Raw genomic sequence first — 14386 nt, 5'->3', positions numbered from 1 at the left:
AAAGGCAGCCCCACAGCTATAACAGAGGGCAGAGGTTAAATCTTTTGGCATATTTACCATAAGAATGGTCACTGCACACCCTCTCCCTGAAGGCTTCACTGAAATAGAAGTGTTTGCCATTGGCACTGCCCTGCTGGTAGAAGGTAAGTTTGGTGTGGGACCTCGGCAGCAAGAAGATTTCTTTCCTCCTATTATTTCTTGTTAGAAGGGGGAAGGAAAATTGAAGTGAACAGCAGCATTTGTGGTGTGCTGACCCTGGTTACTGTGGCTACATCACCCATACTTCTGGTGAGTAAATCAGGGTGAGCTGCAAGCTCTTTGCTGTGAAGATCTGCACTCTATGCATAGCTGTGGCAGTGAAGTACTTGCTACTCAGGTCTCTTCTCAGGAATTTGGGATTTAATATTTTGTTGTTGACTTTTAAAGACAATTTTATCTTCCTCTGGGGAAAGAAGTTGAAATGACTGATAATCTCTCAATAAAATTGGACTGCTTGTTTTGTGGGTTGTGATGGCTGCCTTACAATCAAACATGATTGCTCCAAAAAAACCTGTAAACTGTTAGCATACATCCAGAGTGCATTGGTAGCACTGCAATTAATGGTTGCTGGGTAAAAGTAGCAAACCATATCAATTTAATTTAGCGAATGTAATCTTTTCTTAAGGCATATTCCACTTATTGAGAGACTGCAACAAAACTGAGAATTTATATCTACCTGGCAGCTAGCAAAGGCTCATAGCTAGGACAATGTTGGTGTCAGTCCCAGGCCCTGGGATGCCATTCCTGCACAGTGCTGATCAGAGGGGGATGTGGGAATTGTGGGGCCCAGCAGCAGAGGAGGAGAAGCTGTGAGCACCCTCAGAGTGAGATAAATGCTCCTTAGCTCACCCCATGAACGGGGAGCTCACCTTTGCCTTGCACCTGAGCTCCTATCTGGCTGCAAAGGAAACCTGGAAATGCTGTCACACACTCTTCCTTGGAAGAGAGGGGAAAAAGCTTCTACCTCTTGCCCAGGGCCAGGCTGCTGCCTGAACAGGGCTAAGCCTGGCTGACAGTCCCTGAGCCATGTGCACAGCCTGGCAGGACCTGCACTCCCATCCCAAGGGGTGGGAAGCAGTGGCAGGACAGGGACAGTGCTGGGGGCTGGCAGGGCCCCAGAGCTGGGTCCTGCTGGGGACCTGCTTGTGGCACCACGGCCCTGCCAGCCCTGACCTGTGCCAGGGTCCTGCAGCTGTGGGAGTTCCAGCAAAGAGCCCCATGGTAACCTTCAGTTAAAACTAGGTGTAGTCTAATACATTTATGGTTTACTAAACATAAGTATTTTCCATAGGGTTTTAGGCAGAATGTGCCCAGTAGATTGGCAGTAAAACTTTGTTATTGTCATCTGGATTAGAAGACCAAGCTAAACAATCAAGGATTAATTCACTTTCTGAACACTCTGAGACAAAGGCAATGAAGACCTCTCCTTTTCTTATGGCAGCTTCTAAGTGCAGTTTGCAAAGAAAGGTTGTGGTGAAGAGTTGAATTCACTTTATTAAGTGAACATATTTGCTGATCTAAAAATGAAAATTCAATGCTTTTTAAAAAAAATTAGTAAGTTCTCTATTTGTACACTCATGCTGACCTTCAAGAAAGCAGAATCTGGTAAAGCCCGAGGCTTCCAAAAAGAGGGAAAAGATAGAAAAAAATCTGATATAGTAATAACTCTTCAGCTCTACTCTAAATATGCTCAGAACACATCTCTCCTAAAGGCTTCTCTGCATTTGAGAGAGTTGACAGCAGTTTTACCCTGTGGGTGGGAGGTAATCTGGCAGGGAGGAAATAAAAACAGCAGATCTCAAATGGCTCCAAATATTTCTCCTGGAAATATTTTGTTATATGTTGTGCAATGATAGACACACATCAGCTGTTACTATGGTTATGCCATCAGCCATTAATGCAATTAAGGTAGAAGCAGGATTTCTGACTAGAAAAAAAAATCATCCATCTTATGTAACTGCAGAATTAAGACAATAAGCATAAGTAACTACACTACTTTACAGATTAGGGGATATGGATTTTTTCTGTGCTGCAGCATTTCTTTTTCCAAGAAGAACACAAAGACATAGTGCCTCTCATCTAACTGAGACTTAGAGACTGGATGTTGAGTCAGATCCTCATCAGAGCTAAAATAATTCAGGTCGCCTTGAAAAGGGCATTAAAGGACAAAGCTTGAGTTTAAACCAGTGAAGGATGGGCTTCAGAGTGGCACAGCTCTGTGCTGGGTGAATAGCTTGGGTTGCTTGGATCCCTCCCTGAAGAACAACATAAACTTATTTTTTTAAATCTATCAGTGACTGCTTTTCATAATTAGATTATTCCTTTCCATGTATAGTCTGTTGACGAGGGACAGTAATAAGATTGAGCTGGTGTAATTCAAGCACTGTGTAGGCTACCCTGAGACAGAAGCCCAAAGGGAGGCAGGCTGACTGAAACATGGCTGAGGGATTTCTGTGCTTAAACAAAAAGGAATGTTACAATGGATATTAAATACAAACCATTTTTCTAGCAAATTCAGGCCTGACGTGTACACCAGCAGCATATGCTGGCTGTCAGCTCTCTTGAAACTGCCTCCTCTGCATCTCGCTCTGAACCCTGAACCATGTGTCCCTGTATGGAGCCTAACAATCCAGTTTCTCTTATTTTAACAAAAGGCAGAATTACAAATAAGATCAAACTGTTTCTGCTCCACATGACTGAAGAAGTCTGAAGCACTGCCTTGAGCTGTGACCTATGAGTTCTCTTCTGAAAGCCTTTGTAACTTGCGTGCAGACTGACCACTACAGATCTATTCCCTGTGTATAAGATTGCACTGTAATTATTGTTCTCTCATCAAAGAAAACAGCAGTATCACTGTAGTTATTTTCAATTTCCAGTTGAATCACAGCAAACAATTCTGTCTTTCAGCCCTGCTTGGTTTCTGCCTGAATGGCTTGACAATTATTTCTTTCCGCAAAATCAAAGAGCTGCGGACGCCCAGCAATCTGCTGGTTCTCAGCATCGCCCTGGCCGACTGCGGGATTTGCATCAATGCCTTCATCGCCGCCTTCTCCAGCTTCCTCAGGTATGGCACAGAGGTTTTCCTAAAGCATGCTTGGGAGAGCCACATGGAAATTAGCACCTTAAGTTCTAAGAGGTCAATGGCTCTCTTTCTACCATAAGTCATAGCCAAACTTCTCCTTCCCTCAATCCGAAACAACAAAACAAAATCCTACATGGTTCTACTGGCCAAGTAGAAAAGCAGATTTTACTGCATAACATCACAGATTATAAGACTGACTAAAGAAAACATTTAGCCAGACAGCTTTACTAGGGGTTATAGAAACTACTTGAATATCAAAATATCACTTTACTAAACTGCTAGATTGACCCTAAATTTGTCTGCAAGTCTTTATCTGTTTTTTGTGTTGCACTGACTTGCACACTGACAAATTGGCTCCTCACAAAGGAGGCAAATCTTGAAGATCTGTATAATTGAATGAAATGTAGATTTCAAATTTAAAAACCCCAACTTTTCAATACACAGATGCAGGGTTCTGTTTTCTTCTCAGTATTAAGAGTACAAGTTGCTGTTGTACTGTAAGAGACACCACAGCAGGAAAATGCTGACAAATGCCTAAAAGCAAGCACAGTAACATTTTTCACAGTGTTTCTCAGACAGATCCTCAGGAGAAGCACAGGCTATCATTTTACCCTCTCTGTTAATGCAATTTCCAAACATGCCTTTACCTTTCTCTATCATTTCCTTAACATATTCCTTGTTTGTTGACAGATACTGGCCCTATGGCTCTGATGGCTGTCAAATCCATGGATTCCATGGCTTCCTGACAGCCCTGGCCAGCATTAGTTCCAGCGCTGCCGTGGCCTGGGACCGATACCATCACTACTGTACAAGTAAGGGCTGCAGTTTCCTCCAACCTTACCCATGGGCTGCAAAAGGCAGCTGGCTCAGGTTTCTGAGAATCAAAGCAAGCACATACTTATTATTTGTGTATCTTATAAATAAGTTTGTTTTTCTTACACATTAGATACAGCAAATATAAACAGTTTCTCCAAAGGACCTCTTCCCATACAGGGGAAATTATCAACCACCTTCAGGAGATATTTCCTTGTCCTGATCACATCCAATTTGTGACCCTCTTGCCATGCTTTCTTTAAATCCATAAGTAAACTTTAAAACAAAATCCCAAATAAAATCCAATTCCTCTTATTGAAGAAAAATCTATTCATCTGGGGCTTTCATCCAACACCCTGCTGTGTACCCAACAGATCATCATGTCCATGCAGAGTTTACTAATGACAGATAAATTTGGTGTGAGCAGAGAGCTGCCTCTGCAGAAACAGTGCCTGCAACAGAGCCCCTGCAGAGGCATGATTGGGCAGACAGAGCTCAGCAGCCCCTCTGTGCAACACACAGGCATTTTGGGGTGCAAGAGACTTATTTTTGCCCACAGAGCCTCCATATGATCCCAGCAGCAAATGGCAAAACACACCCAAAGCACACAGGGAATATGGTCAGTCTGATGATCCTGTTGAGGAAAGGCTGGCAATGTTTTTTGCTCTGCAATTTTTGCAGGAATCAAGGCTCAGGCAAAGAAATGTATTTTTTCATGTCTAGACAAAGGCCCCAAATAATGCAGGCTGTGAGCTAAATCCATACTAGCACCCCTTGGACACTGAAATGCATTTGGAGCTGGAAGAGGAGCATCTGTATTTTACAAGAGAGAGCCTGAAAATAAGAATCTCTGGGAAAGACATTTTACTCTCTGCCTACATTGGCTTTAATGCTTTTGTGTCATGCACTCCTCCAGTCAAGAACATATACTACATCAAGAGGACAGAAGGACCCTAAGGGCACAAGCTTCTTTACTTTGCTCAAATTGTTACTTACTGATGGCCAAACATGGCTCCTAAAGCAAACATTTTGAACAACAAAACTAAAAACCCAGAAGGTGCTCATGCCCTGTGGTTATTCCAGGAAAACCAGCCCCTTCTAGTTCAATTCTTCATATGCTGATTGCAAGGAAGATTAAGTCATATTTCATAGATGTGCTACAGCAAGCCCACAGGCTATGCTGTGTTCTCAATCCATACATTAAACTCCTGTTGACACTGGTGTGAGCTGCATGCCTGTACAGAAGGTACAAAATACCTTTACCTAAAATACAAAGCTATCAGCCTTTTATCTTCATTCCCCAGGATCTGGTACTCTTTCCAAGCTCAATTACATAATTCCCAGTTTTTTGTTACATCCTAACAGTTTCCCAAGAAAACCTTCATTGTGGCATTCCTCAGCTTGGCACTTGATTATTCACTATCCCTATTTCTGGGAAGAAAGAGCTGATGAGAATGTACGAGATTACTATGATGATAGGATAACTTGGGACTTTACAACCATTCTGGATGCTAATATCACCAATTTCTTCACTAACATTCTGAAAATTGACCAGGTTTTTAGATTTGGAAGTCAGCACAGCCCTAAGTGATGAAGCACTACCTTTAAAGTGTATTGATAACAGACAAGTCACTCAGAAGAAATCAGGTTGATGTTGCTTGGGATATGGAAGAAAATAGTATTATCACCCCATGTGACAGAGAAAGTCAGGATATTTTACTCTCCCCTCTCTTGTTTGTTTTGGTTTTTTTTTTTTACTTCTAGGCAAGCACACTGGGCAATGCTGCTCATCCCCTAAGTGGGGCTCTGGGGTCTATGATATGCTACTTTCACAGCAAAGTGTTTTTTTAGAGAAAGAACCTAAAAGTATGCAAGAGGAGAGATAGCAGGGCAGTCTGGAGGGTATCAATGTCAATCCCTAGGAAGATGGGGAAAAAAAGATTTTAAAATTTCATCATTAGGGGGAAAAGGAGAAAGCAGAAGTAGTTATATGTTAGTGCCTGACAGTGAAGAAGAAAAGAGCAGATTCTGAGGAAGCTGTGTCTCAGCAGCCAGGTGTTCAGGACAGAAGGTGACAGTTTAGAGCAAGGCAGACATTGTCAGTTCCTCTCTGGCCATTCACACTGCCATTAGAAGTCTGGGAAGAGGAGAAGGATCCTGGTCAGTTCATAGTGTAAAGTTATAGATTTAAAAGGAAAGAAAAAATATAAAATTTTTAACTTGCATTTCAGAATCAGGGGGAAACAGAAAATCTGAAGTGAGTTATATCAGTACTTCTCTCAATATTATAAAAGAGAAGACAAACAAAACCAGGGATTTCACAGCAGCATTCGATTTCTAAAAGTAGAATTACAGTGATTTTTATCTAATCCTTAACAACCAAGGTAACCTGGGTTGTTATATCAATATTCAAAGATTACCACTCTACCATTTGCTAAAATTGCAGTGTCAACTCTGTCAAATTAGGAGGAAGTCCTAAACTCCTGTCACACTGACTGCATTCCCCTCATCTAGCTTTGCACCTGTATCAGTTTTCCCTGACAAAATGTTGATGTTTTTACACATCTTGTGTTTTTCACTGAAGCAGGAGGTAACCACCAAGACAGTCTAAGATGATGGTGAACCACAGCAAAATAAAAAAAAAGAAAAAGGAGTAAAAAATCCCTTAATGAGGTTATTTTAAAGAGCTTTTTATAATGATATGCATAAAATAAACTATTTCTTATTCCTACAAAAACTGAATTCTTGTGAGCACCAGTGACTGGTGACTACTGCAGATGAAGTAGGTGCTAACACCTCTTTCATTTATGACTGATATATATTTTTCCTTGTCAGATTTTCAGATATTTCTGTCTTTGACAAACTTAGCTAATTTTAAATGATGCATGCCATTAAGTTTGGTACAAGCCATTTACTGTCCTGGTATATATTATAACTTAATATGATACAGCAATTATAACTTAACCATTTGCAGGAATGAGAAAAAGGGACTATTTTCCCCCTCCATCATAGAAAATCCTGTTGACCTTTTATTTCAGACACTCCTTTTCAACAGCAGACTGAAATCTAGCTGAAAGGTGGCCCAGTGTCAGAGATGTATTTTTCAGTCTGTGAAAATCAGCTAAATGTTTGAATAAATCATAAATCTTACAAAAATACATTCATAAATGTTTCCAAAAACTAAACCCTGAGATATAGTTATGATTATATCACTAAAACTGGCTTTCATGATCAAAAGGATTAAGGTTCCATGCTCTATCTAGTACTTGCTAGAAGTTCATCTTTTGGCATCACAATTTTAGTAATCTTTGACTGATGATGGAGCAGTCTTTCTGTTCCAAAGCAATTAGAGAAATCATTTAAAATTCCCTGTATTACTATTTCACTGTGTGGAAAAGAGAGGCTTCCCTTTTGCTTTTCAAAGAGAGAAAACCAAAGCACAAGAGTGATTGGACTTAATAGGACCAAACTGCCAGCACAGGGCCCTAATTAAGAATTCTATCTGTAAGCATATGCTGAACCCCATACACATGCATTTAATTGAATTGGGACCCACACAGCTATTACATCACATTTTATCAGGCCAAGAAAAGGCATTTAAGGGACAGCAATGGCCTGCTGTGCACAAAAACAACTGAACTGAACAAATTGTGCAGCCTTCTCAGGGGAGGATATTTTTGCCACGTGAGGACAGCACAACTTTTTCACTGTCCTTGTACTGAAAGTGTTTTTTCTGAGTAAAACTAAAACAATCTCAAGCTTGTTTAATTTTACATTCCTACATATTTAGCTACTTCTGATGTGTGTGTAAATATTTCTGAAGGGTCGACCAGCAGCTGATTTCACCAGGTCTAAAAATAAATGCACCTCATCCCCAGTCCTTCACCTCTCAGGGACAGATCAGAATTGGCCTGAATCTTCCTGCCTGCTGTCATGATGCTGCTGTCTAAGGGCAGACAAAAAGATTGCTTCCCAACCTCAGTGAAAATTGCATCATTACTTGTCCCTAATGGGAGACTGGATTAGGAAGGAGTGCTGGGGAAAGTCACTGTTCTCCTTGCTGGTGCTGCTGGCGTCAGGGGCTGCCCAGCATGGGCATGATGAGAGACAATGGCCTCAGTAACAAAATTATCCAGACCTTTCTGCATGCCAGCAGTGGGGCTAGCACAACATCCTGCAGCAGCAAGGAAGCCTGCCTGCCTTCTCCATGAAGAAATACTTCCTGTGTCTTCTCAAGTTTCCAATCTTCCATTACATTCCTATAGTATTTGATGGAACTGGATGAGATAGGCACAAGAGAACACTTTATTATAAAATTACTAAAAAAATTACTAATTCTGAGCTTCACATTTCCTGTTATAGGCTAAGTGATGATCTTAAGGACAAAATTACTTGTCCAGTAGTATTTTTAGAACAAGCTCTGTTCTCAGGTTGTATATATATTCACATATGTTTATTGATGACCAGTAATTTTAGAACAGGATATATAAGATATCCACACCCTCCTGGCCTGGCAGGAAGGAAGAGGGCAGGGGCTGGGGAGTGTGTGCAGAGTCACATTTCTGACCTGCCCCACACTCTTCAATGGGACTCAGTTTCTTCAAACACTGTTTATTGCATCACCCTGTTCATTGTACTTGCTGCCTCATCTGTGTCTTTAAACACATTCCCAAAACACAAGAATATAATGTTTGTAACAGCAGCTGTATCTCCAGTGTGGTACAAAGCTGAGCAAGCAATACAGCACTTGTCTAAGTAAAACACACAAAAGGGAAGTGCAGTTTGCTGTTTCCTAAAAGCTTCCTTCATATTTTATGGAAGACTGATTCCTCCAGACTCAGGTCAGCTTCAGGATACAAAGCACAAACAACTGCTTGTTTCTGCCTGAGGCCCAAGGGCCTGACAGCTGCTTCCAGTGGTTTTGTTCAGGGCATGGAGATCCCCTTTCCTCTTCCCACAGGGAGCAGGCTGCAGTGGAGCACAGCTGCCTCCATGATGGTGTTTGCATGGCTGTTTGCTGCCTTCTGGTCTGTGATGCCCTTACTGGGGTGGGGAGAATACGACTACGAACCCCTCCGAACCTGCTGCACCCTGGACTACAGCAAAGGGGACAGGTGAGGGCCAGGGCCAGCTCCCACAGGAGCAGAGTGGAGGCTGCCATCCCCTAGGATGGCCTTGGTGGCACACAAACCCCTCAGATGTGCCCAGCACTGTTCCTGGGGCAGATATCCCTCCCCAGCAGCTGGGACAAGGCATCACCCCAGGCTGCCTGGGCTCCCATGGTGGCACACAGAACAGCTAAACTCAGATTCCTCTGTGGGACAGCCTGGTGCTCAGCTTTCTGCCACTCCCTCACTCATCTATGCACTGCATCTTTTCTGGGTTTAGGGCTTGAAACTCTTTCAGAATGGTTTCATAATATTTTCATAATAATTTCTGAATATTTTCATAAAGCTTTTGGCTTTATGCAGGCCAGCACTGATGTCCAAGTAGTGGTGTTTGGGTTTAGAATACAAATACCTGTTGTGATTTTCTACAAGACTATCAATCCCACACACAATAGCATGGCACAGCTTAACTGGCCTTCAGCAAATGCTGCACCTGAAGCACGTTGACAAAAGTGGTTTTAGCAATTTTTAAATTACAACTTGGTAAATACTTACAGCAAGTTTACATCAATGAGCTAGACTTGAATTAACACTCTCTTTTTTTCTTCCCTCCTCACCTTTCCCAGAAACTATGTCACATTCCTTTTTGCTCTGTCCACTTTCAATTTCATGATCCCAGGCTTCATCATGCTGACAGCCTATCAGTCCATACACCAAAAGTTCAGGAAAACTGGGCACTTCAAGGTAAGAAAGCTCCCTGAACCCCTGAAATCACCATGACAAAACAGGGCTGCCTTCAGTAGAGACAAAGTCCTTGAAAAAAACTAATTTCTTCCACAAAGACTTTGACTCATCTCCTTCTGTCCTAACTCCCCAGTGCAACACAGGATGGGGCCATTCAGAAAGTTCATGGAAACACCATCCTTGGAAATGGCAGCATTTTACCAGATGGCCACGTTTGCCCCAACCTTGGGCTGTAAACAGCTCCACACCAAAGAGGAAGTTGGACCAGCATTCCTTAAGATTTCCCTCCATCAATACTGGTCCATCTCTCCTCAAAAAACAAACACAGAGCATACAGAATATTTACCAATAGCATATCAATTTTTATCCAGGGAAATTTATCTCAGGAAGGATTGTTATTTCTTGCTTTGCTACAGGCCCTTGTCTTATGGCTGAGGAAGTCAGACAGAAGTACAGCTCTGCAAGGAAACATGCAGGCACCCCATGGGGGAGAAGGGCCTTCCCATACACATTGTGTTAACACTTGGCTGAGGAAAGTCAGAAATCTTTATGAGCTGGAAACAAAGGAATTGCTCCAGTGTGGCAGGTTTATGGGAATCTAATGTGGTGATTATATGAGTTGTTTGCTGAGGTGCAGGCTGTACAGTCTGGGGCACTATGCATGGCTGGTGGGCACAGCCCAACCCCTGCACTCAGTAAAGACAGTCAGATCTCAAGAGAAATGTTATATTGACAGTCAGGCAGACTTGTTTGTAGCTGACTGGAATTAATACTTGTGCCCTCTATATATTTCTTGAACAAAGCTCAGTGTTCATTATTATGTCTATTACTTTTTTTCCAGTGAGTTTGTATGCACTAGCATGTGATTTCTTTCTCATGATTCTCTGTAGCTGTGCAGACAAGTTACCATGCAGAAAATTTAAGGATGAAATTATCACTTCCTTAGTCATTAAAATTTATAAGAAACTTGGGAACAGCTGGCCATGTACACTATGGATAGGTCCCAGCATAAAGGACAGAGAAATGCTCCTACCACAACACAGCTACTGCATCCATTTGTTGCACCAGCATAGCAGTGCCTTGACACAGTTTGTCTGCAAGACCATCTAGGAAGTCAGCAAAATATTATTCCTTTTAAATTTTAAATGAAATTTAAAAGGAATTATTTTAAATAATTTTAAAATTTTCACTTAAATTTTCAATTGCTTCACTTTCACTTAAATTTTCAATTGCTCTCTCCCCTCAGGAGGAGTTACTGGCCATGGCTTCTATATCTAGCACACACAGATTTATCTGATCTACCATAAGGTGTTTTGTCACCTCTGTCACTCCCCACCCTCGCCCAGGATCAGGGCTTTGGTGCTGCTGCACTGTTCTGTCCCATGTCCTGTTGGCTGATCCTCTCCTGCTACTGAACACAAACCACAATCCCACAGGACCTCTGCCATCCATTTGTTGCAGTGTGTGATTGTGAAACACAAACCTATTGCTCTTGTTTTCCAGTTTAATACTGGTTTGCCACTGAAGACACTGGTCATTTGCTGGGGTCCCTACTGCCTCCTGTGCTCCTATGCAGCAGTGGAAAATGTGATGTTCATCCCACCAAAATACCGCATGGTACGTGGGTGCCCCCCAGACCCCAAAGTGACATTTCCTCCCTCCCCTCTCTCTGTCTCTGTGGAACATTGCCAATTTGCTCACTACTGGGTTCATTTGTAAAAACATATATAAGAAGTAGTCCTTTTCCTCAAAGCATTCTGTTCATCTACCATTTTTAGTGAAAACAGGCAAGCACAGTGATATAAAAGGCATTGCATTACTGCTCTGATCAAGCAAAAATTTAGGAAGTCAGGGGTATTTTTCTTCAGCAGTTAGTTAGGGGTGTGTAACCTGTACTGAACCTGTACTGTTCTGTGCCATGTAGGAGCTTTTTGTGTCTTTCTCAGAGGGAGGTACTAGCTCAGAATTTTCAGTTTTAAAGAGACTGGTTGTCTCATTCATATTTCTAATACTTCTCTCTCCTCAGGGAAGCTGCAATTGTTCACTCCTAAGGCTCTGCTGCCTCCTTTTTCCCCTTTCTTCTATGAGTCTTGGCTCCAAAGCCACTGCTGGGATTCAGTAATATCACATCAAACCTTTCAACTTTCATTCCATGCCCCCAAATCAGCCCAGTTTCAGATCACCAAATGCATTACTGTATTCAGTGTCACACATTAAATGGGTTGCCAACATCAGCCTGTTTATCCATCCAAAGGTGTCCATGACACACCTTTCATTCCTCCTAAGTGTTGGTGTTCACTCTCAACTGAATGAGCCCTGTTTCAGGAAATGCCAACCTAAACTCTTTCTCCTGGAAATTGTAATTTCCTGAGTAGGTCTTCCCACCAGCCAAATTGCTTTTACTTCTCCCCTGTCTGGGAGTAGCAAGCTAATGCTATTGGAGACAGGCCTTTTTTTTGGTAAAGGGAAACTAAACATAGGCTGACATCAGCCCACTGGCTTCTCAATTTTCCTAGTAATAAATATTGTGTCTCATGACAGATTCCTGCTCTTGTTGCCAAGACTGTGCCAACGGTGGATGCCTTTGTATATGCCCTGGGAAATGAGAACTACAGAGGAGGAATATGGCAGTTCCTCACAGGACAGAAGATTGAGAAAGCAGAGGTTGATAACAAAACTAAATAACCCATTATGGTATTAAACAAAATTACTGCAGGTACATCACTGAAAGCAAAATTCAAGAGAAAACTGAATGCATTCTCTGATATGTTTGTGCAAAGGTGGTTCCACATTGGAAAGGCTGTGCATTGGCTGCAAACAATGAAGTATGGAAAGAAAGCCCTCCAGATAACTGTCCAAACCATCATGAGCTGCTTGTCAAACAAGCTGCCTTAAACCTGTGTCGATTGTCATCAGTCTCATTTTATATGTCACTGTGAATAAACTATGTGCTGGAAAGCATTTTTTTTTCTCCTGATAAAAGCTAACATAAAAGCTTAGCAAATTAACTGAAGCAGGATATTAATTTACCCAGTGAGGCCTCATCAGATCAATCTGTGCAGGTTGTCCATATGGTAATGTCTGGATTACTAGAAGATTAAACCAGTATCCAGTATTGACCACATGTCTGTATAAATAGCTTGTTCATCTGAACAACTCATTTTCAGTGCACCCAAAACAGGCATTTCCAAATTTCCATCATGAATCTGACATCCTAGTTCCATAAAAACATTTTAGTGAGCATGTTTCCCCAGTAAGGAATATTGGCTTGGCTCCTATTCAAATGAGTTACTGCATGACATTCAGCTTTGTCACACACTAAACTGCATTGGATTTTGCAGCTGCTGCTTAGCAGGACAATCAAAAGCTTATAGTCCCTCATAAAAAACATTCATCTTTTTGTTGAACATTGAGCAAAAACTAAAGGGAGGTATGAGTCAGATTCTGTTCAAAAATGCCATAAGAATAAAAATTAACTTCTCATCTTACATGAAATTCCCCTATGTTCTACATAAGAGAGCAATCCCTGAATCAGTAGTGATTAAAGGGTCTGAGCAATTAAAAAGTCACTTTCATAATTATCAGAATTTAAATGTATTTTAAAGTCTCAGAAATGTCCATTTTAAACATTTGTATTTGCTCATGTTGCTCATATTGCCTATGGGATGAAAAACTGTGAAGTTGATATCGCCTGTTATTACAAGATGTGTGTCAGAATTGCCCATTTGTAAAAAAATATGTGCACGACACAGATTAGGAGAGATTTTGTGCACAAAAACAGCAAACCTAATTGATACTTACAGGGATCATATGGTTCATTTCCAAGCACAGTGAAAGGGTTTTTGAAACTAACCAAAGAAAAAGCTGATCCATCCTTTTGATGCCTTCCAACATACTAAAAGGGAAACCAGTTGTTTATGAGATACAAAAGGGTAAATGGTACAATCCTGCAAGCTAAACAATCAGTGGGTAGAAGGAATATTCCTCTCATGTCTAGAGATGGGGAATAAATGTCATTTTGTCAGCAGTTAACCAGCAGGATCCCATTCAGAGATGTGCTTTGGGACTTCATGAGGTTCAATCTGGTCACAAACTACCTGACAGAGCACTGAATAATGCCATGACAAAATTATGCAGAATAATAACTTTTAATGCCGACAGCTAAGACTTAAATCTTAGATACACATAATATAAAGTGAGAAGATGACAAAATGTTTGCACTGATAAGTGCAAAATAATGTGTCTGGGCACAAAATTATCTCTAAGTATGTATCTACAGTGACAGGCTCTGAATGTGCAATTATCTCTTTATCAGGAAAGAGGCCTGGGTTGGTCTTGCAATCACCAGCTCCATTGTCAGCGGGGTCACAAAGACAAATCCCAGCAGAATGCTAAAAAAGCACGAAAAAAGGAGTAGGTAACAAAACAGGACACAGTCACACCATTTGAAAACCATTTATTCAATGAACAGGGTGCATGGTTTGGGTCATTCCAACTCGGAGAGGATAAACTAGAAAAGAGACACAGAGATGATCAAACACAGGGAGAAGCTTGAACACAGTAGGGAGGGAATGAAGACAAGAGTTGGCTCAGAAGAGGT

General features: G+C 41.5%; 1 protein-coding gene across 1 annotated transcript; it reads left to right on the top strand.

Annotated features, from left to right (window-relative positions):
• Positions 1-12664, top strand: RGR (retinal G protein coupled receptor). Its single transcript, XM_071438338.1, has 7 exons — positions 1-143; positions 2947-3103; positions 3812-3933; positions 8895-9048; positions 9669-9786; positions 11290-11403; positions 12328-12664. Exons 1-7 carry the CDS (start codon positions 65-67, stop codon positions 12469-12471), a joined length of 888 nt encoding a protein of 295 aa, XP_071294439.1. The 5' UTR covers positions 1-64; the 3' UTR covers positions 12472-12664.
• The last annotated feature ends 1722 nt before the right edge of the window (positions 12665-14386 follow it).

The sequence above is a fragment of the Agelaius tricolor genome, unplaced genomic scaffold (genome assembly GCF_023055355.1).
Source record: "Agelaius tricolor isolate 1412-34295 unplaced genomic scaffold, bAgeTri1.0.p SCAF_13, whole genome shotgun sequence".
NCBI lineage: Eukaryota > Metazoa > Chordata > Aves > Passeriformes > Icteridae > Agelaius > Agelaius tricolor.
Note: the sequence above shows the minus strand (reverse complement) of the source record. Positions and strands in the feature narration are given on the sequence as shown.